This window comes from Acromyrmex echinatior, chromosome 12, assembly GCF_024713525.1.
Source record: "Acromyrmex echinatior isolate Ae372 chromosome 12, ASM2471352v2, whole genome shotgun sequence".
Taxonomy (NCBI): Eukaryota; Metazoa; Arthropoda; class Insecta; order Hymenoptera; family Formicidae; genus Acromyrmex; species Acromyrmex echinatior.
Genome location: NC_141863.1, coordinates 1,389,970 through 1,417,640, shown reverse-complemented (window position 1 = coordinate 1,417,640; position 27,671 = coordinate 1,389,970). Strand labels below are relative to the sequence as shown.

At 35.3% G+C, this 27,671-nt stretch overlaps 3 protein-coding genes across 3 annotated transcripts in view; 1 reads left to right on the top strand and 2 right to left on the bottom strand.

The window, feature by feature from the left end:
• The first annotated feature begins 9,324 nt into the window (after positions 1-9,324).
• Positions 9,325-27,671, top strand: part of LOC105143717 (uncharacterized) — a 26,874-nt gene continuing 8,527 nt past the window's right edge. The window contains exons 1-5 of the mRNA XM_087411709.1: positions 9,325-12,459; positions 13,697-13,909; positions 14,174-14,423; positions 23,624-23,841; positions 27,381-27,544. Of these exons, the coding sequence (XP_087267835.1) occupies positions 12,269-12,459; positions 13,697-13,909; positions 14,174-14,423; positions 23,624-23,841; positions 27,381-27,544 (1,036 nt within the window). The 5' untranslated portion in view covers positions 9,325-12,268. The remainder of the gene's footprint in view (positions 12,460-13,696; positions 13,910-14,173; positions 14,424-23,623; positions 23,842-27,380; positions 27,545-27,671) is intronic.
• LOC147907716 (voltage-dependent anion-selective channel-like) lies at positions 14,430-17,797 on the bottom strand. The gene has a single exon (XM_087411710.1). The coding sequence runs from the start codon at positions 16,514-16,516 to the stop codon at positions 16,187-16,189; it is 330 nt and encodes a 109-aa protein (XP_087267836.1). The 5' UTR covers positions 16,517-17,797; the 3' UTR covers positions 14,430-16,186.
• Positions 17,921-27,671, bottom strand: part of LOC105143719 (peptidylprolyl isomerase domain and WD repeat-containing protein 1) — a 24,334-nt gene continuing 14,583 nt past the window's right edge. Inside the window, exon 9 of the mRNA XM_087411707.1 lies at positions 17,921-18,023. Within this exon, the coding sequence (XP_087267833.1) occupies positions 17,976-18,023 (48 nt within the window). The 3' untranslated portion in view covers positions 17,921-17,975. The remainder of the gene's footprint in view (positions 18,024-27,671) is intronic.

Genomic DNA, 27,671 nt, shown 5'->3' with positions numbered 1-27,671 from the left:
ATAGATATATAAACATTATTAATTTTCATTTACATTACCGTCCTTTTTAACGTGCCATTAAACAAATATTGGAAATGTCTGTAACGAGTTTGTATCTCGGATATGGTTATATACCTCTCACAATACGAGATCACAAATTATTATTTTGTATACATAATAATACCGAATTTGCTATATCTTTTTGATGTATAATATTCGCGTTATTGTTGCTTCGTTTCATGAATGTAACTGATACAAATGCTCTAAATGATTTGTGTTGCAAGAAAATGCAATCGGCTCACTTTGCGATCAGGTTATTTACGACGTCCAATTACGAATCAATCGGCTTTTCTTCGGCGCACAAACAAGATCATTTCCCATACAAATCGCTGATCGTCCGCTCCTCTGGGAGAGATAGATCTCGCTATACTTCTTTTCTACCGAAGTAACAACGCGATACTTTCAGGACAACACTCTTATTTATTTATTATTTTTCCATTAAACTTTATTTCGAAACGATATATTTAACGATGATATATTTAATGTCGTTTGGTGAAATGAGATCTTTTTATGGAATGGACGAAAATGAATCATGCGTATGTTTTCCAAAAAAGTGGTTTTAGAATAAAAGAGACAAATAGAAGTGGCTCTTCGTAAAAGTGGTAGTCAGTGAATTTTAAATTCGATTCCTACTCTCATCCTATGTATATTCGTGAACAACGTAAATAATGATTCGTCTCTCTAAATCAAATAAAGTAAGTAGTTCTGAAGATACCTTGATGATTTTTGTAACAGAAAAACAGGCATCTTTAGAATTTATTTTATTAGATAGAAGAAGTGAAAAATTGATGTAAACGTGAGCAGTTTGATAAGTCAGTGAATTTTTAAAAGGTGGCTGTGTGTGTTGAAAAATAAGTCGAATGTTAGTAAAAAAAAAATAAAAAAAAGTCATTGACTCATCAAACTACCCATATTATATTTTTCATAGGTTTGTCACAATATATTACATTTGTTTTCTACTTTCGACATAGTACTTCACAATTTTCTATAGATACATATTTCCAATCCAAAGATTTTGTCTTTATAAAGGAAAAAATGGTATTCCATTTACAATAACTTGGTTAATAATCAATATTTGAATTTAAAACTTAAGAGTTACATTTGTCAAAATGTTTCAATCAGTTTTAGACTCAAAGTTACGAAATATTTATCACTTAGGACGCTATTTATAAAAATATGGCGATACTGCATAATCACTCGAAGAGAAACAGAGATGATAGGGCCTTCTGCAAAAATAAATTTAAAAAATTAATTTTATTAAAAAAAAAACAGGAATTACAAAATTAATAAAAAAGTAAAATATAGTAGAATATATGTATTCAAATTATGCAAATATAGACTAAAAATCTAGCAGTAAAGTACTAAAAATCTATAAACATGTATATAAATTATAGATTAACACTAGAGCTACAATTGGTTTGATGAAATAATTATTTTGATATGAAAACTTGGAAAAAGAGACCGTCAATAATCCCAGACAACACACAATATTTATAAAATTATCTACAAAATATTTATAAATATTCATAAAGTTTATTTTAAATATCTTGTAAATATTTTTGTGATTTTAGCGTAAATCATAAACATTTATTATAAATATTATGAAAAAACATTTATTATAAATCTTGTAGTAAATGCTATGGAAATACTCTTAATAAGATATTACAATTTAAATAAAAAATATTTATTAGAAATATTTATTTATATTTATCATAAATATTACAATAAATATTTAGTCTTTTAATAATACAATATTTTGAATAAAGCATTATATAAAACATGTATGAAATATTTGTATAACATTTTAAAAAATGAATAATAATAAATATTTATTAACATTTACTCTGTGCTATCTGGGGTTTAGAGGGCCACATTAGCAAAATGTCATACTATTTTACTTTGCTTAACTCGAATTATATACAGCCAAATAAAATGTTAAATAACAAAGGACACACTCAAACATACATTATTTGTACATTACATATATATTTGTGATAATATGTTCAAGTTTAAGAACAATGGGGAAATATGCGTAATTAAATGCTAAAATGTATCTTAAAAAAACATTTCAAAATGTTTGAAAGTAAAAATATGTTATAATAATAAATGTTGAGTAATGTGTATTGGCATATTAGTGTCGTGCTGTGATAACAGCGAGTTATTAAGTAAACAATTCCATAAGGAATTGCTAGAATTTGTCACTTAATAGCGGAGATATTAAAAGGGATTATTATATCTACACTGGCCATAATATCATCTCTCCTCTACATTGAAATATTTCCAGTTGTTTGCTCCATTTTGTTTGAAGGCATTCCTGTGTTAGCATGACCTGTTTATATTATAAAGGTTTAATTTGAAGCGTATACACAGCACCTTATTAACTACACAAGCATTGCAAAATAAAATAGAATATGGCAGAATTCAACATAAATATTTGTTTAAAACAAGAAAGCATTCATAAAAGTTTTGTCACATTTTCTGACGGAAAAGTATATGGGAAGATGAAAAATTTAAAGAATTTGTAGATTGAGGATTTTCACAAATTGGAATTGTTGGAATTTACGATATCGTAAATTTAAATTCTAAAAATAACAGTTGATTCGAAATAATCTAAAATTTTATTATTTCAGAAATCAGAATGTTGCACGCAATACGTTCGTGATTGTTTTCAGGTTACACGTGTCCGTGCGCTTAATTACTGATGCATTTAATTAAAACTTTATGCTCGAGTCTGCGGTAGGCAATACACCTTTCTATTCATGATGATTTTCTTCACAATATTGTCAAACTTTTTTACGTGCAAATATTGCAATTCCTGCATGCATGAAAATTCCACAGTTACGAAACAATTTCAGTGGCCACTCAAGCTTGCAATTGCGTATCTCTCTTTCTCGATCATACTTTATAAATTTTGAAATTTATTATAGAACAATAATAAATGGAAATTAAATCGATAAGAATAAATCAAATAAGAAAAAAAAATTCTATTTTCGGTATAAGTAGTAAGATTCTGATACTTAATAATACTCATACGTAGATTTACAATAAATCCAATAGATTTATATTTTTCAATTTTATAAACTGCGCGTCAATTCGATTTGTCGAATTTGAAGCGCAATCATAAATTAATGGTGCGGTCAAAATCTCATTAGAAATGCTTCGAAGCATTTGTAACATCACATTGGCCATATCTTAACGCTGATAATAACGCCACAAATTAATTAATCGTCAATTTAGCAATGATGCTAATAAGCATCTTTAAACACTGCAAAGTACTTATGAAAAATATTTCAGCCAGGGTTTGAATTTGTAACTCCCTATTTTCTAAGAGCGTCTTATCAATTCGAGATATGTGTGGAGATATTTGTCGCGATAACCATTACAGTAATTTGTACGAGAATGTCGTTTTTCAAGAAGACTTATTATAAAACGTTTTATAAAAAAGACGGAGTAAATTCGATCATTCAAAAATTCTGTTCTATTCGCGAGTTGTGTTGTCTTTGTGGAAAAATAAAAAGATTTAATTGAATCTCCTTTATTCGAAGAAATAAAAATAACGAGAATCGAACTTAATTTGGTTACAGGGAAAAGTATTATTCCACGTCGAGAGGGTCAATTTATACACTTGATCTGACACACGATTATGGAAACGAGCTTCACAAATGAGAGGATTTAATCTCATTCGTGCGCGGCCGCGTTCATCGCGGATTTGCGCAAAATTCTGTGCGTTCGTGGTGTGTATACCTACACATATACACGCGTTGTATAATCTGTCCTCGACCGTCATAAGAGTCACGCCTGCAGCAATTTAAAATCCCATTCAAATCCCTTCGCCACTTTAAAAGTCGGGATTATGTCGAAGGTCGGATACGGGTCGGAGGCCGCGTGAATAAATTTTTATTGTACGCTTGAACGTGGGCGGTGTAACAACGGTATTTAGTCTCGCTGTTTCACCGCCTCTTTCCTTTTTTTTTTACCTTTTTTGTCCCTTTTATAATTTAGCATTTTGACGTGGGCGTCATTGATTCGATTTTGGTTCGTCACCATTGTCGTCTTCGTCGTCATTTATGGCGAAATATATCTAAAAAGCTTCCCCGATTCTCTTGTGAGAAGACGGGCAAGCCGTCTCTCTGTGTTCTCTCCAGGCGTCGGCTCTTCACAAAGCTTTTTCCTCCGGTAATCGGTCGAAATTCAATTCGCGAGGTCGCGCGGAAAGTTATTCCGATATACATCTCACAGGGAAAATTTTTCATTTATCGCAGTTCAACGGAGGATATAATTGTGCTATACATCTTGATGATCATGAACCCAAGTCCGATATTCATTACAAATTCCGGATTAAGTCCGGTCTCTCGTTTTTTTTTACATCTTTTTCTTGCTACCTTTAATATATGTAACAAATATAGGCAAACACATCTGTATTCGTTTTATTCTAATTCATCCCTTAGATATCACCTCTAATCTACACAAAAAAAATATTAGTCTTAAGGCTGAGTAATCACCATAGTCATATTACATGATGACGTTAGAAGCGAGAAATAATACGTTAATTTTTACGTGCCATTTATAAATAAAGACAATTTGCATAAAACAAAATGATGAGACCGTTTTAAAATATTTTTTAAAAACGGACGAAAATTATATTTAGCCCTTCTGACAGTCAGTAAATCGTAAAAGGTGATAAAAAGTGCATCTGAAAATTTAATTTAATTAGTTTACAAAGCTTTATGAAAAAGACTACATGTTAACAGAGTAATAGACATAAAATATGATACAATATATAGACTATATAGTTAACATAAACATAAACACAATAGACAATAGTAGTTTGCAAATGGTTAGGCGTCAACAAAATTGCTGTAATAAAACCAGAATAAGGCAGCAATGCAATAAGAGGTAAACCAATAAATAGCTGAAATCACACACATACACATACATTCACACACATACACACACACACACGCATATACCCACACCAATTACATCAGTCTCGTTTAAATACTGTGAGTGACGTGATGAAACGCGAGGCAACAGAACGAAAGAAGGGCAGAGAGGGACAGAAAGGTTTTTATTGAATCAAAAAGGGAATTAAAATATTTGACAGAGGTGTAGGAGAAAACGGTACGGAATTTAGTAGACTATATATAGAGAAGGATAAGTAATGACAAGAGGGTTAAAAGAGGAATCATGTTCAGAGTTCAACTGAAGGAGACATCGCAGATATAGAGAAGTATTGGAGCGAAGGAGAGGAAATACAAGACAACACAGGTGGAGAAAACGGTTGCCAAATCTTAAGCCAGCCAGATCTCTGGTAATACGAAGATATATGGTCGTATTTACGGACACAGTAGGAGATGAATTTTAGATACGCTGTACGCGATTTAGCAGATTAAGAGCCGGAACTTAGACGACATCAGCGTAATCAAATAAAGAAATAACAAGTAATTAAAATAGGCTACGTATGTGCATTGGAAACACTTCATGTGGCTTTCATCACTTTTTATTAAATAATATTAAATAATATTAAATATGCATATTAACTTTCAAGGGAGATAAGGATAGTTTTCGTTTATTTTTGCAATTGTTTTAAAGTAATCTTTATTTCATTTTATCTAAATTGTCTTTATTTAAAAATGGAACGTAATATTAGGAGTGTGATTTAGTTTTGAGGGATTTAGTTTTCTTCTCAAAAACTGATTTATTTAAACAACATATTGCGTAAACGTTTAATAACTGTTGTACGATCAACATTTAATTCGTGACGTGGATTGTGCTGGATTTTCATCCAATAATGTTTGCAAATCTGCATTTTTCAGCTTTTGTCGTTAACATTGAAATCACCACTTTTGAATCGATAGAACCAATATTCACACGTCTTAATTGATGAAGTAACATCACTATAACTTTCTATCAGAGTTCTAGAACTGCCTTCTTCTTCTAATTAGAAAACAAAAGCAACGTATGTCGAAAATGCTTTTTAGGAAGCTTCATCTTTAAATGGTATAAACACGATGTTCTACATCTATTATTAATAAATGATTAAATATCATGGAATAATTTTAAAGCATTAAGAAATAATAATATGTGAAGAAATAATAATATGTGATTGAAATGTCTTTGACAACACTGATAATAATACCATCTCTTGCAAAACCCTCAAAACTAAATCGCTCCTAATAAAAATTAACGTATCATTTCTCGCTTCTGACGTCACGATTCAATATGACTACTCAGGAGCTTTAAATCGGCAATATTATAATATGTTCAATGTATATATAAGCAATAATATATTTAATCTTGCTTTAAAGATTTTAGTCTTGATTTGATGAATTTGTATTAACGCAAGTTACTTTATTCATCGACCTACTTTATTGACTAAATATAGAAAGCTCACTCTATTGTTTTAACTACTGAAAAGGATCCTCTAACCGTGGGACGAAACGTATGTAATATTACATACAATAGAATAAATTGTAACTCGCAACAATATCTTGCGTTGGCTCTTAAGGGCTTTTTATTTATTTTTTTTTGTTACTTTTTTTCCAATTCAAGACTAATAATCCTGCATCAGTACAAATTTAATCAAATAAAGACTAAAATCTTTGATTGCAACATTGTAGCTTATACATATATGAGCACAGATAATATTGCCGATTTAAGATTAATTTTTTTTCTGTGTACGTTGTAAATGCAGAATCATTATTCATTGGCGTTCAGCAAATAAAGCAGCTTATAATTGTTGTGAAATTTAGAATTATTGATTTGTATATTTAGATTTAATGAGAAATTAAGAGCAAATAAAATTATCATATTAAAGAATTTTACAACAATTACAAAGCTGTTTTCTCTGCTGAACGCAGCTATTCTTTGCTTAATCCTCGTGTTACCATCATCAAGATCCGAACGGAGATTGAATAAATATAACGTGATAATTAATTATTGTTGATAAACAACCGTGTCAATCAAAAGTTCAGATTTCAGCCATTTCAATCAGTGCACTGCATTATTATTATTCTTATCCTCATTTTTACTTTGAATGTAGCAGATTGAATTTCCGCGCCGATATTTTACGCGGATCTTAATCAGAACCCTCGAACCTCCACTTCTCGTGCAAAGCTGTCGGGGACGCGCTTTATCTACATCACTGACGATACATCGCTGACGCGTCTCGTTGCAGCTTCGTTAAAAAAAAAAAAGAAAAGGGGAGAAGAAGCGAGTATAAGCAATGAAGATAGGCCGGTGCATTGTCTTCACGTGGCCGGAAAGTCTCCTTTCGCTTCGGCGAACTCTCGAAAGGGTCACCGGTCTGTGAATAGGAACTCCCGTACCTCGCTGCCACTTATCGTTGGTCCTTTATTTATCGCGCTTCGGAGACTCCAGAGACTGCTGACATCACGGAGACGGCAGGGGTATTCCCGACCACCAGACTCAATCAAGAGTCCTATCGATCTACCAATCACCGAACCGAGTGACACGCTTGTCACCTGCTCGGCCGTGCGTACAGGTGTGCGTACATATTGCGCGCTCCCGGGATGCACAGACATATGACGAGTCATCGTGCGTCATGGCAGATATGGTTGTCGATATTACGAACTGAGTTACAATGAATGCGCGCGTTATGGACTTTGAGATTTTCTGAAAGAGCGGTGAATGAGCGGTGAGGAAGAGAGAAAGAGAGAGAGAGAGAGAGAGAGAGAGCAACGAGTGCGACGGTCGTTTGATGAGTAACTAAGAGTCTAAGAGGATTGGAGATTAACACCTTTACATCTTCTTCATCGCACGGATGATTCAGAGTGAGACTTCTAATGTGAGAAGAAATCGGCAAAGTGATTGGATTAAAAATAATTCTGATACTTTAGAGGACGTTCTATATCGCATCGTCGTCGTCCCTCTAGAGGCAATTAATTAGAGACTGGGGAAGAAAGGTACGAGAGGGCTTGAACTTTGAGTTCGTAGAGGAAATTCCGCGTTCCTCCAAACTTCAAAGGTTTCGTGAACGAAGTTGATAAGCGAAGGTCGTGTTATGTTAAAGATAAAAGCGAAGGGTGTGAGACAAGCAGAGGCGGAGCAATTTCTCCCACGGTGCACACCAGTTAGTATCATAATTTAGCTTTCCGGTAACATAATCCGCCACACATGTCGATATTATAAGCTTTGAGAGATACCAAAGGCGCATCTTGCGTGCCTGTCTACTCTCTTGAATCCTTGAGAAGATCCTCGTGCAGACTCGTGCAGATCGTATTTAATTTCCCCCGGAAATAGGAAACCGTCGTGTATCTTCGTATTCGCTTCCATTTTGCGCTAATTTAATAGTAAGTATAGTGTCGAATGGATAATAATTTTACGTAATTCGCCAATTTGAAATTCTGTCTTATGGTCGGTGAATTACATAAAATTATTGCGAAAGCAGAGAATAATGCAGAGAGGAAAGAAAATGTATCCGTTAATATATCCTCATTGACTAGTTTAATTCGGAGCAAACCGTTTCCTACGGAGGGTGAATGTCACGGCTTAGGATAACGCGTGTCACGATTTGCTATAAGTGGGAATTAATCGATGTTCCATTCGGAGACTGTTGTTTTTATCACGAAGCGCTCTGTTTCGTTTCCAAGGGACTGACTTATCTGTTTAACACTTGTTTCTACCAATGTAGACTAACTTTAATTTCTGTTCTATTTACTCTTCATGTTTTCCTAATTCTTAAAACAAGATGAAGAGTCAGTTGAATCGAGATTAAACTACATTGAAAATGGGCATAAGACACCCTTACAGCCGTACAATTTATATCAACTCGATTTAATCGGAGCAAAACGTATTTCCTACTCAGGACGAGAGCCACGGTTTAGGACAACACGTGTCACGATTTGCTGAGCGTTCGATGCTCTGTCCGGAGACTGTGGTTCCTTTCACGAAGCCCTCTGTTTCGTTTTCAAGGGATCACTTATCTGTTTAAGACACCTTCGTAGACCAAATTAATTAGTTTAATCGGAGCGAAACGTGTTTCCTGCAAAGGGAGTCGGCTTAGGCCAACGTGTGCCACGATTTGCTACGACTGGATATTAATCGATGTTCCGCCGGGAGACTGTTGCTCCTATCACGAGGCGGTCTGTTTTGTTTCCAAGCTCGTAGCCCTCCACGTGCGTGGATCGATCCCTGGATTGGAAAAGCCTCCCGAGCCATACGGGGTCAGGCTCGCCTGGATCGCCTTCTCTCTCTCTCTCCCCCTCCCTCTCTCTCTCTCTCTCTTCATGCTTGATGGCCGGCCCTTCTTTTCGCCATATCCTCTATAAATCATAATAATAACGGTACTCTTGATAAATATTTAACCATTGCGGTGAAATATCTTTCGTTAATTAATGACGTACGTGTATTGTGTGGAATATCCATTATTATCGAGAATTGTATCGACTCCTCCTGAATTAATTTCCAGTTTGCTTCTATTACGATTTTTAACTACAGAAAATTCTTCAAGTTTTTATGAAGAAAAATTCTTCGATAATAGAATGGCAAATCTCATTTGCTCGTATTTAAAATAGTTAAGGAGAAATAACTACGAACTAACGGTATCGTTTTTGCTCGGGAAAGTAGCGGTACAATAAATCATTATTTTGTTGATAGTTATTATACTGCTTAATTGCGATTATTGCTTCCGATTTACGGGCACGTGTTGCGTAATTACTATCGCTTCAATAATCACAGTCTTGAATATCGAGCATGCAAGTATCGAAAACATGTACGGAACAAGACGTACATGCCACTAACACGTAGCGTTAACGTGTCTCCTAAGTTAATTAATTTCGTAACTCACTCCGTTGCGGAATCCGGAAAATGTTGACACTGCCCGCCGTTGGCATTTCCACCTAGATAATTCCTCCTTGCGCTCGCAACGATATTAATATTTACTTGACTGCACGTGTCACGTATTGTATATAGATTTATAATATTACACATCGTATTTGTAATAATATTAATTGCTAATATCTAATTTCTCCCATAATTTCCAAGGATGAATAAGCATTTTGTCTCTATTGTTGTATCGCCATTACGCAAACAGTCAACCTTGCGAATCCCCAAGATTACACGTCGAAAGCCATATGGCGTCTGATTACGATATATGAAGCATTTAAATTGATTCGAAATGTTAATATCTCGCTTCGACTTTGTCAGCGTCGACGGAAAAGAAAAGTCATCTCGTTGGGAATAAAGACCGTCTCGTCAAAGGTAATTCCTAAGTATATACGTCCTCACGTGGAGATTGTTACAGTGAGATTCTTCTCTCTCGTAGAATATAGTTCTCGGAAAAATAGTTCTTACAGTGAGAACGACTTTCTTGTACGTGGTAATAACGCGAAGAGAGGAAACCAACCCCTCTTCTTGTGCCAAAACCGGAGCTTTGTCGTTACGGAGTGCCGTCCCTCTTGTCACCGTACATCAAGAACGTTCTTATTTCGTGAATTTACATTTCAGTATCGTTTGTCCCTCCCTTACATGCGACGCACATCCATATACGTCGACTACGTAATCAGCTTGAACAATACTTGTTCCCTTTAGAATTGAGGAAGATGTGGGGACGAGGATCTCGCTGAAACCGAGAGAACGTTCCTTGTTACGATGCTCCTTGAATTACTTTTCCCTATCCACACCTCTCGCTCTCTTCCTTCTTTCACCTTCTCTCTCTATCACATCTCTCGAGACTAAATGAGCTTTTTAATCAATTCAAAGCATATTGCACTTTGTGTTGCACAAAAGAAACACAGTGAATATTGCTTCTAATACTGAATTTGAGAAATTTCTCATTAAACATTGTATGTGTAAAACTGAGCAGAGTATTCAGTGGAAGCTAAATGAAGATTTCCTCTTCCTCGGCGCGAAGATATTTAACGAGCTCAGGTTCACATGCAAGAATCAAATAGACTTTTTGTAATTGATTTTTAGGACGGAAAATAGATTTGAAAAATCCTATTTTTGCTAATCTACTTTTTTCTATTTTGCTCGAGCTTTATGTTCTTGCTGCGTTATATCGGATCAATTATTGGAAGATAAAAGCTTCTATGGAATCTCCAATGCATACCTTAATTTTATCGTGGGTTTTCTATCGCGTTTCGTGACCACAAGCTCCAGATCAAATTATTCTGTCCTCTCCTATTCATGTGACACGCACCCGAAGTAGCACAAATCTAATCGGGGCAGACTGTCTCTCCTCGATAACGTTGAAAAATTGTCGTTTCACAATTTCCCACTCGCAATCGAGGTATAATTTTAAATTTTTCCTAAAGATTTCTCATTACATTTGCATACTTCCTTCTTTAGTGTTTTAGCGAAGAGATAAATTACGGAATTCCAAAGTTGAGTCTTTTGTGACAGGTTACGTTTCTCATTTCCACGTTGTCGGTCGCCACAAAGCTTCCTTTACTCTATGACAATTACGGTGGCTAGAGCGAATGAGAGGGAGACGATCACTTTTACGACGTTACCGCGAATCCACCCGTTCGCTGAGTTTTGGGGTGAACCACGCTTGCGCAAGTCCGGCAAGGTACCGAGCCAGAACGACGTGCAACAACCGTGAGAGCTTTAGTTTTCGCCAGGTCCTCGTCGTGGAAAAAGGGTTGCGATCGCTCAAAGGATTAGGAGGCACTCTCATCGTATCTTAATTGTCCTCGTGATGCTATAGTTATTCGAGGAAAGACGGAAGCGATGAACACATGCTTCGATTCGTAGATCACGTCGCGCATCCGGAAGCGTCGGAACCGGCACACTCCGGTGCTTTAATATCGTGAGCTGCTCTCGAATGAGAGTGAAAGCGCAAGTGTTGCATGCGGCTGCTTTGCATTTTGCTCTTCATCGCGACATGTAAAAACGGATAGATTTCCATCCAACGTAACGTGACTCGTGACTCATCCCTGTGTCGACCTGTGTCGCATAAACGTAAAATTAATTAGCTGTAAATTAATAAAAATTTCGTCAGTAGTTACAAATAATTAGCATCTTCCACGTTGTTTGAGGCTCTTGGGAGCTTCTAGGTGGAGCGTGAAAAACTGTGCATTTACGAATTTAGATCACGTCACTTTCTGGAACTCACCGGCAATTGGATTCTGCTGATCCGTTTATCGCAACGCGAAGTTTTCGCGAAGGGCCACGTGCGGTGTGCGCGAATGGAGGGAAAAACGGATTTGTGACAAAGAGAAGTTGTAGGTGGTGCATAACAACTTGTGAAGTTCCTAGTGAATATATGGCAACATTCAGTGTGGCGGATCGTCATGAGATCGTCGAGAGAACTTCTCGGAATGTTTCCGATCGTGTTCTTTCCATGAACGTCTGTCCGCCGAGCAGCTTCCCGGATAAATTTCAAGATTTTTTCGCGGCGCTTACCGAGGACGGTGACGATCTACCCAGCATGCTTGAAGACAAGCTGATACCGAGGTAAATTTTTTAGTATTTTTTAGCGAATATTTTTTAGTACAGAGTCTATTTAGTAAATTATCTAAATTGTAAGAAAATATATATATAACTTTCTCTCTCTCTCTCTCTCTCTCTCGTGGAAGAAGGCAACAAGTAGTTCTATTTCAAAGCGGAAAGGAGAAATGAGAAAACGTTTTACAAGGATAATAAAAAAAAAATAAAAAAAATCAATAAAAGAGAAGAGAAAGAGAATATTGATATACATAAATTGATTGTCAGTTAGAGCAAAAAACAATGTTCATGTATTCGCTGAAATATAAAAAGTTTAATTAACTATACTAAAACAAAACTATATCCAGATTTATAAAGCAATTGTCAATTAACGAGCAACGAAAATGATATTAAAATTTCTTACTGAAGCGTTAAAGACTTAATTAATTGTTAAACGTTGAAATCAATATAATTAAATAACTATAAATAGCATTGTGGGCATTGATCAGATTAGCCTAATGCGATTAAATAATGATAAATGTGTAATACTGGAACAAGAGATAATTGAAACATAAAGCTTATTTTAGCATTACAAATCTCAATGTTGTTATTTACACATTTACATTTTAAAACTACTTTCAAAATATATGGATGTTTAACTTTTAACGAGTGAAATATATACGAAATTCGAGTCATTTAAACGATTTGAAAGTTTGCAAACTCAATAATATTTTAATATCATAAGATAGTCGAGGACTCCCGGCAACTTCATCTTGAAATTATATTTTTTAATTTGGAGAGAGCAATCCGGACTGTTTCGCCGATGTCGTACTTGGGGTTCGTGGCATGTGACGAACACGCGTAGGAAGTCTTTAGTATTGATTGAAGTCATTTGAGATTCTCGCAATCGGATTAGATGTGTCGTGGGACAATTTTACGCTAAACTCTGCCGCCGGTAATGAATCAATCTTCCACCGAAACTGGGTTTAATGCGAGAAGCGGAAATAGAGCGCTTATACGCAAAGAAAATCGATAGCACAATGCATGCGTAAAAATAGGATTATACTGCTCCGAAAGTTGCTACGCGAAACCAGGGAACGTTGTGTATCCGGGTATTCTTAGCTGCGTTCGGAAATCCGGGTGTCGTCTTAGCTTTGTTTAACATTGGATAAACAGCAAGGATGCACGGAGATATTCGGCTGATATTTTCGAACGTAGTTCTTGTCTCTGCTAAGCCGGAAACTTGCAGAAAGCCGGAAACTTGCAGAAAGCCAGACAGCATGAGCGTCGAAGGAAAAAGCCGACGCTGGAGCAAAAGGGCTTTCCAGAGGCGGAGCAGCGAAGTCGAAGTCCGTGTTCAACACACCTCGCTATCCGGATCTCAGGGTCACAGCTGCGTGGATGGACCGAAGTCACCGACTACCTCGAGACGTAGAAGTTCCAGCATTGCAGTTGCCAGACCCACGCCGGACTTACACAGGTTGTCTTCTCGTAAAAGTGATTCATTGTTGACTAGTATAGTTCGCTTGACGTCCGCACGGCAATCAATCTGTTCAACGAGCGTTCAAATATAATCCTTAGCGTCTTAAATCCGAGATCGACTACTGACGTTGGAGCTTTTCAGCGAATCGCGGAATTGTAAATTGATTGAAAAGTTTCGGATTTATGCGAGGTCAGGATTGCCTACGACGCTACGTGGCACGTGCCTACGACAACGTCATAATATTCTATTTCTGTATGATAGATTTCTGCAAACGGAGGCTGGTCCTTGGGGTCACCTGTCACCCTCACCTAGAAGCCCGACCAGAACACCGTCGCTGAGTCCTGGCGCCGCGTCATCGTCGTCGCATCTAAGCGCGAATGCGAGTCCAAGCGGTCCCAGTCCGACGAGTCCTTCCGGTTCGACTGGTTTGGCATCCGGCATTCGTGGAGGTGCCGGTCCCAAACAGTATCGCAGCAGAACAAGCAGCATGCCGGCGGTCCCACGTCACAGGGTAAGAATATATGGGATAAAAAATCGACCTCTGAACTCTCTAAATCTCGTGGAGTGAAATCTCACTTGAAGAGACTGAAAATTTAGCCTCTGTTTTGGAAAAAGAATGAAAATACGGCCATCTTGTTCAAGAGTGGCAGATATTTTCATTCTTCTTAAAGTGAGATTTACTCTTTTGGAATGAGATTCACTCCGAAGGAGTAAAATTTCAATCCGTCTTTTTTGGAGTGAGTTCTATCTATCCTGGTATTACACTCGAAAAAGGGGATTGAGATTTCACTCCTTTGGAATGAATCTCATATTAAAAGAGTAAATCTCACTCTAAAAAGAGTGAAAATCTGCCATTCTTGAACAAGAGTGATATTGAACAAGAGCTAAATTTTTAGTTTCTTCTCGAGTAGAGATTTCATTCTACGAGATTTAGAGAAAAATTTTCGGTAAAAAATCTACATGGAAAAAAAAATTTGTTAAAACAATTAAAAACTTCATTTATATTTATCTAATTTCTATAATATACGGACAGTTTAATTAGGCTAGTTTTCTATGTTAAAATAGAAAAGTTGTACAGCTGAATAAAATTAATGATTATAAGTAATCATATTTGTTGTAACAGCACAGCAGATAAATATATCTATTAATACAGAAAAATATTTTTCTATTAACAATCAATCCAGTATAAATCAAAGTTTTTTAACAAAACATGCTAACTATAAAAATGGATAAAATGGCGCGAACTTTTGCTGCTGTAATGAAGAAAACTTATTATATTAACAATTTTTATTGTAGCAAAAAATTAATTTGCTGATAATTACTTGACAGACATAATTTCTTGAACCATCAAATCTCCTAAGTTATAAATGCTAAACTCGCGCAGCAAGATATAGCTTTGCTGAACTATAATCTATTTTTTTTTCCGTATACAGAGATATTCTACGTGTTCTCTCGTTATAAGAGGGAGGGAAGAGAAAAGGAGAGAATAATTTATAACAATTTGTGAATTCAGTGAGGAAGCAAATATAGCGGAATGCATAACGATGAGTCTCATGTATGTACATATTGTCAGATCGATGGCGCACGTGGCTGAGTTAATTTTCTCGGCCATTGTGAAAGATACCGCGAAACCGTGGCCGAAAGACTTTCTCTGTAACGATGACGATGATTTCACGCGTATTGAAAAGTGAAATGAATACGGAGTGCGTAAATTCCGCCAAACAGTGTATGGTAGAAGCACACAATGGAGCTGGGAATATCATCCTTGTGATTGTTACCCTTTCCGAATTTCGTCGATATTCCATGTAACGCGATCGCGCAACTAAAAATGAAAAATCGGATAAGGTGCCTGGAGAAATGATGGCTTTTCTACGTCATTCATTAATTCTTCTTTTCATTTCCCTAGAAACTGCAGTTGACGTGTCGTTACGACCATTGAGACTTATAAAATTGCGAACTATCAACTTGCAACTGTCAGAAATATTCGAGGAAATATTAAATAAAATTAATCATTTAAAGTACATAATTTATAGAAAAAGATTATTTTATCTTCTTATTTCAGGAGAAATATTTTTATTAACGATCTTTAATTCTTAATAATTTTTTATTCTCACGCAGATTCACAGTTTCTACATAAAAGAAAAATTCAGTTACATCTTGATTGATATGTAGTCGATCGTCGGCTAGATTTCACAACCATTGACGTGCAACAGACAATATAAAGGTCAGCACAAATCTGACATGCAAATCTGTCGTAGATTAAGATTCGTAAGTTTAAGCCTCGACGTTAAGTGCCAGTCCCACTTTGTGACCACCTCTGGTGACATTCGCGCAGTCTATGTTGAACGAAAGGATCAGCGTAACACCGTCGGCGATCTTTTGTAGGAGACTTGTGGCTAATTGAAGATCAGTGTCGAACTTAAATCGCAGGGTCGACTTCTCGTCGATCTTGCACTTCGCTCCGGCGCCGACTGTCCATTTTTGCGTATTCTCTCGTTTCCCGTATATGCCGTTCACCGCGATGTCCAAGTCGCGCCTCGCTGAAGAGCAGATGAAGTATCGCGATCGATAGAACGAAACGATAGATTGAAAAACACTCAACATTTTGATTTAAAAATACGCAAACCGGATTATTATTATCATCGTTATTGTTGTTGTTGTTATTATTATTATTTTATTATAGGTATCGTTCTGAAAACGCAGCTCCTGTTGAAAAATTAACATCTCAAATAAAATGCTAGCGTATGCCAATAAATTCAATCATAATTATAGAGAGCAGATTACTATGTACTGAGTCCTTTTTAAAGGTTTTTACTACTGTAATGTGCCAGTCGATTAATATATAATTACAGAAATGCAACAGAAATGGAGCATACTTTACTATTATAATGTGCGGATAATGCAGGATTTGCTCATTCTCTGATACACTGATATTAAAAAAACAGCAGACTTCCTGGAATTACTAACATAATATCGCTCATTTGCTATAATAATAGCACAATTCGGAAAAACAAAATCCAGAAAATAAATTTTAATATTTTGAAGCATTAAAATTTTACAACATTAATTTTAAAATCTCTCTTTCCAATTTTCATGTATAATAATTAATTGCAAAAGAATAAAAGTATGTTCTTTTTTTCTTTTCTTCGTGTTTTTCCGTTCTTTTTCTCTACAAGCAACTAAAAAAATGATTTTTTTTAGTTATATCGTTGTAGTAAGTGGGCGATATGTAACGTAATTTTGCAATGCATACGTGTGCTCTTGATGCATACAGGTTCAATTATCTGGGATAATTAAAAGTTACGTATAAAGCACATAATTTCAATTTAATCCAATTCTAAGCGAGGTCATCAACGTGTAACATTACGTAATCCCGATGGTGTCGGTTTACGATCTGAGCTTTGTTGTACGTCAGTACGTCACTATTATGCGACGTTGTCACGGACTCTCTACACGCTAACGTATACTAATTACCCTCTCTACCTTCGTCCTCCCGATTCCCTCGAGAAAATTGATAACGCTGCCTTGACATGAGCCCCGATATGTGCTAAACGATTTGTATTACACGTCCGTATTCCGCTTATCTGAACACAGGAGAGAGACAGGAGCGACAGGATCTCATTACGCTCGTCTAAGCCAGGCACGTTTAATCCCCCATTTACTTAACACGTGAGAAAGACAGCGGTAATTTAACAGTTCCGTTAAGTTGACGACGACGTCGCGATTTCGCAAGAGGCAATGAATAATGGGAGGATATTACGAAGAAGACTGAAATTACTCTGTTGTCGCGAGGATGATTATTCTCCCGTCAGCACTGTCGGCGATTTCAAGGGAATATCACGCGGGGATCGCTGATGGAAAAAAATCACGTTACCTTTATCGTGGATCTTTCAACTTTTACCTTTGTACAACACGGAGAGCCCGTACACGTACGGTATAGAGGTGCATCGAAAGTGCAGGTCAATGTCTGGGCAAGCATAAGCGACACCGACGTCGTTTTTCGTTATGTTGTTCGAGACCATGTCGTAGCCACCCTGGTAGCCCAGAAACAGCTCCCGGCATTTCACCACCACCGAACCGAGCACATTGGTACCCGAATCCAAAACGTTGGCTGCAAACAAGAAATCTAGTAATTTCGACGATTCAACATGTGATACCATCGGATTACGTAACCGAGTATTCACATGTAACCGAGTACGGGCGAAAAAGATACGGGATGTTTCGATTTCCGCGTTTTTCCCATCTCGAAAAATAAAAAAAGAATTCTAATTCTTTCGTTTATCGAAATTTAATTGGACGCAAAAAAGCACCGTCACTATTGAAATTCCCAAAATTTAATTCACCCGCCTTTCCACGCGCGTATATTTGCAATGCGTTTTATTTTGTCGAAAAATGTAATGGCTCTTCCTTCGAATGTGTTTTCATATCGAACGTGACTGCCTCGTGCGACAGTGTGACTGTCCACAAGCTTCCGGAAGTGCTTGTGTATCGGTCGCCATCGCGGAAACTTGTGTTCACGGAAATTGCCGCGACTTGTTGGTAAACATTCGGGATGCGGTTCCGCTATTGTTCCTGTGAACTTTGCGTGATATTGGAAAGGAGTTTGCTCGGGGAGAAGGAATTATTTATTAAAGTTTCCCTCTGTTACGCAACGTGCAATCTCTGTTACGAAGCGCGAGACAAGGGAGAAAGTTTGAAGCGAATTACTCCAGAGGACTATATTATAGTGAGCTGAATAAAAAACACGTTCCTTTCGTTTCTGCGTGAGTTTGATTTTATTTAAATTTCTATATTCATTTCATGTATAAAAGAGCATCGGGAATATCATTTGTCGTTGCCGTCTCTGAAATAATTAATTAGACACGATGGGAGAAAAGGGATGGAGGAAGAGAGATTTACTGTAGAAAACTCGTCGCTCTACAGTAATTTTTCATGTTCGATTCTTTTTACTATTTTACGAACGGAGTATTTAATTACGGAAATGCCTCTTGTATTTCGTAATATTAGAAAGTGGTCTGATTTTGTGTAAAAAGAACACGTGCCACTTTCTACGTTTAATATTATTAATATGTATACTTTTTTTGCAGTAATTGTACGTGTGGAATAGAAATTTTTTAACGGCATAGTTTTTATTTGATATTTTTAATAGGTTTTTTTCTGGACGATAAAAGGTTTGGACTATAGTGTATAATTAGTCTTCTTCCCTTAGACAAGAATACGTGAGCACAGTATATGAAGCCCTTTATCCATCATTCAAGCAGCGCCCTGGCCAAAGCTGTTACCTTGCGAAACTTTATAAATAGAGGATGAATTTGTTCTATGAATTTTGCCGCTCGTGCTTTAGGGAAGTCCGGTAAGTCCGCGGGCATTATTGAACGAAGCGATCAACATTCAAGAGAACGCGATCGTGCACGCCTTTAAACGCGAAAAAAATGCGATACGTAAAGTTAATTAGATTTGAGGAAATTAACATGACTAACATATCTCGCAGTATGCGTTGAGTCTCTTGTTGACAAACTTCGAGCCGATTTTCACGCTTTTCGCAGCCGTTTCCGGATTGTAAGAGCACTCGGAGAGCAAATCAATGCCCTTCATTAGCCCATTAAACTCGTATCCCAGGAAAAGCACACCATCGGTCGTCCATTTTAACAGCAGAGCGCCAGCATTCGCCTTGTACTTTGTTTCCATTAATCCGCTTAACTATCATTAATTCATTATGAATAAATTTTCCAATTTTCTGCCTTGCTTTTGAAACATCCAAGTAAACCCAATAAGATACCCAAGATTATTTAATTCAAATATTCAGTTGATATAAATCTGATGTATTATTTTATAAATACATCGTTATCGAAATACATTGTGATACATGCATATAAATCATACGTGATTTAACAAATAAAGATAAATAACATTTATCCAATTTGTTAATGCTGATATTTCATGTGCGTCAAAATATTGTTGTATAAGTATAGTTTCTATGAAACATAAAAATCTATCAGTTTTCCAAGTTTAAAGCAACAATTGTTGCGAGTTCGAATTCAATGATACGCTTATATTGTCTGCATAAACCGATATATAATTAAATGCAAATATTGCCGAAATAGTTGGTTCAACTACGTTTACATGCAAAATTTTTCGTGAAATAAGCGATCATCCACATTATTTGTTTGCTTTTCTCGCGAATAATCACAAAATAATAAATAAATATTTAGCGATATCGTTAATGTAGATAAAATGACTAAAATTTAATTATTAAGGAAATAAAAATATCTGAATTAAGAAGAGAGGAAGAGAGAGAGAGAGAGAGAGAGAGAGAGAGAGAGAGAGAGATGTATATATAGATTCTCAACCTTTGATGCTTCAAAATTCAATGTTGTGTCACTCATTAGCTGGAATCTTTTGGCGAATTTGGTCTTGATATTGAATTTGATAAGACCTTTGCCATGGTGATATCCTGTCTTAAAAACATCCCTCGCATTTTTCCCAAGATCTGCGAAACTCGGGACTTCCATTACAAATTCAATATGTATGAGATAAATTGTATTCGTGCTATAATGACAGAAAACATTACTGAAATATCATTACTAAAGTTTTCTCGATCAATCAGTTTTAATTATCTAATTATCTAAAGACTCCAAATTACATACTTCGAATTTATATATAATTGTGTTATTTTAAATTTACTTTTAATAAATTTATAATCCCACATATTATTATTAGGTTAATATTATACAATAATATTAATCACATATATATGTTTAATTTAATATTCTATCTAGACCGAGAATAATTTCAATTTAATTCTCACGTTTTATCTTCGTTGGATCGTGCCTTCTTGTTTTGTTAAGCGACTAGGGACTCAGCAAATTGAAGCTGCGAAGTAATTCGAACATACGCGAGGTTTCTTCGATGCAATGAAAACATGGTTGATGTTAACTTCTCGTGAGAAGTAAGAGAAAATTAATATTGCGATTTCTACAGAGTGACGTCGATATATATTTGTCAAGCTTTAATCATGAGCTTCTCATTACCGTCAAAGAAATGAACTTGATTGGGGAAGACTATGTGAGATAGATTTAAACTATCGATATTCTCGAATCGACATTCAATTAAATATCTGTATTCACGTTGTTCAGACAAGCGGATAAATGGAACAACGGAACGCGACAATTATGTCATCGGATGTGTTTCGCATCGATTAGCGAACATGTTAGGATTCATCGCGACCCTAATACCACACTCGAGAACGCATCGCGTATTTCTGCCATCTTTCCGCTCCAAAACCTTTCCGTTTCCAAATTCGCAATTGCAAAAGACAGACGAGCATATGCATATGTTGATGCGGCATGTCCGCCGCTCGGTGAAATTTACAGAACTTTATACATCGATTTATGTCATGTAGCTCATAATTCAATCAATGAATGTCGGCAAATCGCATCGAAATATCACGAGCAATACCGAATCTGTCGATTAATGATGATGTTTGCGGATGATGGGATTATTCATTTTCAGGCTGCGTTCTGATATATTCACCGTCAATGCTGAAAATCTAAAGTGCATGTAACGTATGTTGTAAATTTTTAGTACTGACAGTAAGTGGAGTTTTGGAATGCAGTGTGTTAGAGATCGTCTCGTTTATACGTTGGAACGTATAATACTTACGAGGAAATACAGAAAAATGTCTCTTTTCGATTTTGACGAGCGTTAATATGTCAAAGCGTAATCTAGGTCAAATATAATGAATACGTATTTTTTTCTACGTCATAGGAGATGCACTTTTAGGAGGTAAAACATCCAATCGGTTAGTTTCTTTCGAAGCAAAACTATAAGAGAAATATTTTTTAAAATATAAAAGATGAATAGTTTTAAAACTAGTTTTACAATAATAAATTCTAATTTTTTATTTTTTTTTAAAACTTTTTAAAATAAATTTTTTATTATTATTATAAAACAGCAAATGTGTCCAAAATACATTATAGAGATATCTCAAAGGTATATTTTGGATATGTGATATTTTTAGAATATCTCTCTGATGTACTTCGGACATGTCTGTATGGGAATATATTCTTGAAATCATTCATTTTTTTCATCTTTTATAGTTTCGATGTTATTCGTTTCAAAAGAAAATAACGGATTTTCTTGAAAGAGGTGTTTATCCTCTAAAAGTATGTGTCATATTTTTAAAGGATAGTAAGAGTACGTATAAAAAATACGTGTTTCTTATTTTATATTCTATAAGACTATAACAGATTATAAGACTATAACAGAAAAGCTTTAAAATTAGAACAGATTTTCTGTGTTTTCTTGTCAGAATATGCTGAAAAAAGATTTAAAATCAGAATAAAAGTTTTCAATTTTAATGAGTCCATAACACTTTCCTCGTCAGAATACTTTGTTGAACTAAAATTTAAACTCAGAAGAATTAGAATAAAAATTTTAAGTTCCAACGATTTTCAGGCTGTCAGATTAAAATTTGCTTCCTCCAAGAATATAGATATAAGATCTGTTTTTTATCTTTGCGCTAGACTGCACTAATACTAGGGAGTTTTTGCAATAACGTGAATTCAGATACGGTGAACGCTAAAGCCATGTTATCCTGTTTTTAATTAGTTAAGAAGAAGATAATCGTTAGAGCGGAAACGTGAAAATTTTTATATATGTTCGTACATATATACACATACATACAAAGAATTTTCACTTTTCACGTTTTCACCTTAGAGAAAAAGTTACATGATCGCTACTCTGACCTTAGTGTTCTGGATAAACGGTATTGCAAAAACTCCCTAATCTCTTTCTCGCTTTCGCTAAATGTCAAACATAGAGAAGAGCGGGGCTAGTGATACTTTTTCTTCAAGTTATAAATCTTCACTCAATTACGATAGATTAATGGCAAATGCTTTAAAACGTTGCATGTTCATCTGACTCAATAATTAAGTACTTATAAATCCATAATATATCTCGTAAATAAGAAAAAACGTTAATTACAAGGAAAGTGGATCAATATGCCTCACTCATGAAACATGTTGAGCTTCTTCGAAGGATAAGCTGAGCCATGAAGATAATAATTTATAATATTCTCACTTTTTAAATACTCTAATTAACAAAATTAAAAAAACTAAAATCTTTACTCTTTATAATAATAATTAAACGTAAAATATATGTTTAATCAATAACATAGAATAAAAAGCATCAATAAAGACAGATTTTATTTAAGCAGCTGAGTTTATAAGTTAATAGTGGGATATCAGGTTCAACAAGTCCCATATCGGTGTTGATTGAAATTTTATCTGAAAAATCGTAAATAAAATAACAATTTGAACATTAAAGTTAAAAAATATGTTAATAACTAAAAAAACACATTTGATTGTTATTAATCGCTTTAATTATCAAAAAAAATACTCATCTAATAATATTACTTTTGATATATGAAAATGAACAAGCGCACGTGTTTGGCTGTTGACAGCCGGACACAGATTATTGTATCAAACACAGAGTAATCTCTGTCTTTGTGCTACCTTACACAAGCATAGACGTATCTGTATATATTTTGGTTATTTAGATATTTGCCTAACTTGCTCTTCTAGCCCCGCTCTACTCTATATTTATCTCACTTAAAATTCCAAAAGTGTACACTAGTTCAGCCATAGCAAATAGACCAATAGGCTCGTCTAAACGATGATCGGACAAAGTAATTGTTATTATTTCTTGCAGCCGATGCTGGTCGATACAAGACGCGGGGGTGGTGTAACAGGATATGAAGAAGGTGAGACTGAGGACGGCATTGAGTATTATAGACTTCGGTCTTTCTCCATAACGGCAAATGGGGTGAACAACTTGGGTGATTCGTTGAAGACACGCCGCAGCAGAAGCATCAACAGCGTTACTTCCTCTACCAGCTGTAGTAGCACCCGAGAGAGTAGATTACTCAGGTAAGAATAAACATGCCTTGAACATGCGATAAATCTTGCTTACAACATCGATCCGCTCGCCAGAACGCGAGCCGGATTCCGACTTGAAACTCGAGCTTTCTTCTGAAATGATATATTCTGAAAATATGCAGGGAAATAATTGCGTATATAATTCGATCGAACTGTCAAGGAAATGAACGACTCGTTTCGCAGTCATGTATTATAAAATTGCAATAAAACGTGCAGGACTGGGAGACATGTATTTGAAATACTTTTATTTGAAACACAGTATTTGCAGCGCAACTCGGAAAAATGCGCAACGACTGCATCCTCGGCTTACAATTCGCTGCCATTCTCGCGAAGGTAACAGTCGCCAGATTAAACGAAGATAATATTCCCTTTCATGTTATCGCTCGCGAATAATAATAATAACGAGGGTTACAAAAATATGCAGCTAAAGCTCAAAGGTTGAACATTAATTGGACGTTTTCATCTCTATAATGGTTACTCGCATATCAATATAACGTATAAAAGTATAATATGCGACTGCAAAAAGAGAGAACGAAAAGAAAGGATGGGGAGAGGGACACTGGACAATAATCTTCCACGTGCTGCACGTGCGGACGCTCCCTCGCATTTTCATCTCCATTTTGGGCTTGGGCTGTTTATTTTCTCCTTCGAGGGCTTTATCGCATACCGACGTTGTCAGTTTAGAGAATAAAGAAAAATACGTCGAATGTTTTCCCTTGTATGACTTTACGTAAAACACAGGTTGCCTGTGGGCCAGACCATGATACGGCTCTCGACTTGTTTGTGTCCGAGGGAGAAAACAATATATGCAAATCGGAGAAATAACAGAGATTTTTCATGACGAATTGAAGGGTCTTTATATTAAACAAAACGTAAAACAAAATGCAACAAAATGTAAAAAGCGTAAATGTATTGTGTGCAATAATTATTTAATAATTAAGTATAATTGCTTAATTATTATAATTATATATCTATAATAATTATGTACTGTTTCATGTGCTCTAATATGTGCGCAATTGTTTCTTAGTAGAAATATTTAGAAAACTCTTCTTCAAAGAAAAATTTCTCTGTTCTGATATATCTATACATAATGATACATACTTTAATCCTACATTACTTTTTCTTTAAGATAATTTAGAAGTTCTTCCTAGTTTTTCAAATTGAATATATTTGTTTTAACATAATGTTATAAGGTATTTTATATGATCATTAAATTTATAGATTTTCAGAATAAAATAACTATGTCGGATAAATTTATATTCTACTAATTATAATAAAATAATTACATATTAACGTAACAAACAAAAATAAAGTATAATAAAAAAAATAAAATGTCATTATTACATCAATTAATTCGAATGATATATTATTATATACATGTTAATGCTCGTTATTTTTACTTTTACGAGAGAATTTAAATCTATCGGATAAACTCTAAATTTGGATTGTGTAAATCAGAAATTACCTGTGGAAACTATTTTGCTTTGACGACAAGTTGATATTTGCCTTACTCTAAATTTATAGCCGGTAGCTTCTATTCGGGATGATTATCTATCTGGAAGGTTTGAGTTGACATCCTCTCAGTTGTTTACGCTTGCTTGCGCCTGCAGTACCAACTTATGAGCAGATCATATTCGATATATTTCTTCCGCCTGATTTCCGTCTCGCCCGCGGTTATCAGTAAGGTACTCGATTACTCGCCAATCGCCATATGGACGTCATGCAGAATTTAGGGTAATCGCGACTGCACGAGCGCTTCAAGACATCTTAATTGCCCTCAGATAATTACACGACACGTAGACTGCGTCCTGAGTGGGTGGAGAATCAGAATAAAGACTGTAAAGAGTCCCCGATTCTGCTGGTCTCTTAAAAGAGATTAAAGGTATCTTTTACTTGCATTTAGGCCTATTTAGAATTTAGAGAGTTTCTTTTTCTCGTTCTCTCTCTCTCTCTCTCTCTCTCTCTCTCTCTCTCTCTCTCTCTCTTTTCGTTCTTTGAATTACATTTTCAACACTGTCAAATCCTCAGAGAGAGCGTCTTGGATTGATGAAAGACGTGACGATGACAAGTAATCCTGGAAAGTACTTCCCCAGCGAGGGGGATTCTCGGAAAAAGATAGTTGAAAAAGGTAGTTTGAAAATGCAACACACGTGCAACATAACACATAACATAATTTAAAATTAAGTTTTCCTCTGTATGTTTCTCTTTGAAAAGCAGACCTGCAGGAGTAGAGATTTTGTAGTGTTATTATATCTGAATATGTTGCATTACTGTGCATTCGCGTCTTGTAGCTTTTGTCTTGCCACGAAGAGTTATAGATTCACATTTCACAAGTTTACTCTTTTCGACGTTCACTCTTGTTTTGCTTGTTGTTTTCAAAGCAAACATATATTTGTTTAATTTGAAACAGGAAACGAAGACAAATACGTAAAATACTTTTCCTTCGTATGATTTTACTTTACGTGACGTAAATCGAGATCGTCGTAAGATGATCGTCCATGATACCGTTTTTCGTATTGTTTGTTTTGGTTATTTTCTCAAGAAATAGTATGTAATTTAAGCGAGACAGAGAAAAGTTTCTTAATGAAAAGATAAAAGACCTACGATACATTACAAGATGTACAATAAATAAAAGTAATGAATACGTAATATTATTATATATTATATTATATTATTATGTATTATATAATTTTATATACAAACTATACTACTTTTATACGGAAAGAACGATTTATTGTCTAAAAATTTAAATTTTTCTAAACAGAGAAAATAATTTTTTGGACCATCAAAATAATTATGTAGGAAATTCGAGCATCATGAGTAAAATACTGAAAAATACTTAAAAATTTTGAAACAACCAGCTGGAACGTTCTACGTAATTATTCGTAGTTTATCAGAATTATTTTTAGATTGAACTAATTTTTTAGATGCTTCATCAAAACTATTCTTTCTGCGTATGTACAATATATAAAAATACGGAATTACACTTTTATATAATTACATATAATTATGCAAAATATAGTTATATGTAATTATATTATATAGAATATAATATAATATATAAATAAGGAAGGAAAATACTCATACAGCGATATACTCTAATGACGAAAGATTCTTGAATTATTAAATATGGTGTAAAATTGAAATTTGTAGAGAAGCTTAATTTTGATAAAAATGACGTGTAATCGTATTTTCGCACAAAGAATAAATTACCATTATGTTAACATTTCCACAGAATCATAAAAAATAAGATTATTTAATGCTATGCATAATAACCACGACAAGCTGATGAAGATGACGTTGAGCATTCAACATACTTTTTCGAAATAAGTCAATGTCGTATATTCAATGAAAATTGTCGACATTGTTACTTTAACGAAAGAGAGCCACATTTTAATTATACTATCATAATGGTGACGAGTACCGGTTCGCAATTGAAAATGATCAAGATGAAGTATTGAATTCTCGTGTACTTTGTTCGAACGTAATACCTCATTCGTCGAATTATACTTCTCCTTTTTTCTCCTCAGCTCGACTTCGCAGCTCTCCGGTATAGAAGCAGAAGAGGAAGCTGACGGCGAGCGGGTGACGACGTATAAAGTGGGCATGTTGGGGGCGTCAGAAGTCGGGAAAACCGCTCTAACTGCACAATTTACCACGAGCGACTACATTTGCGCTTACGACGCCTCTCTCGGTAAGCAAATGGTTGCTTTTACGTTGGATTTACTTCTGTCATTCTTCCGTCATCCTTCTGTAGTCCTGATTTAATTCCGATCTAATTCGACACCTCGAAAATTAATTCGATCCAGAATAATCTCGAC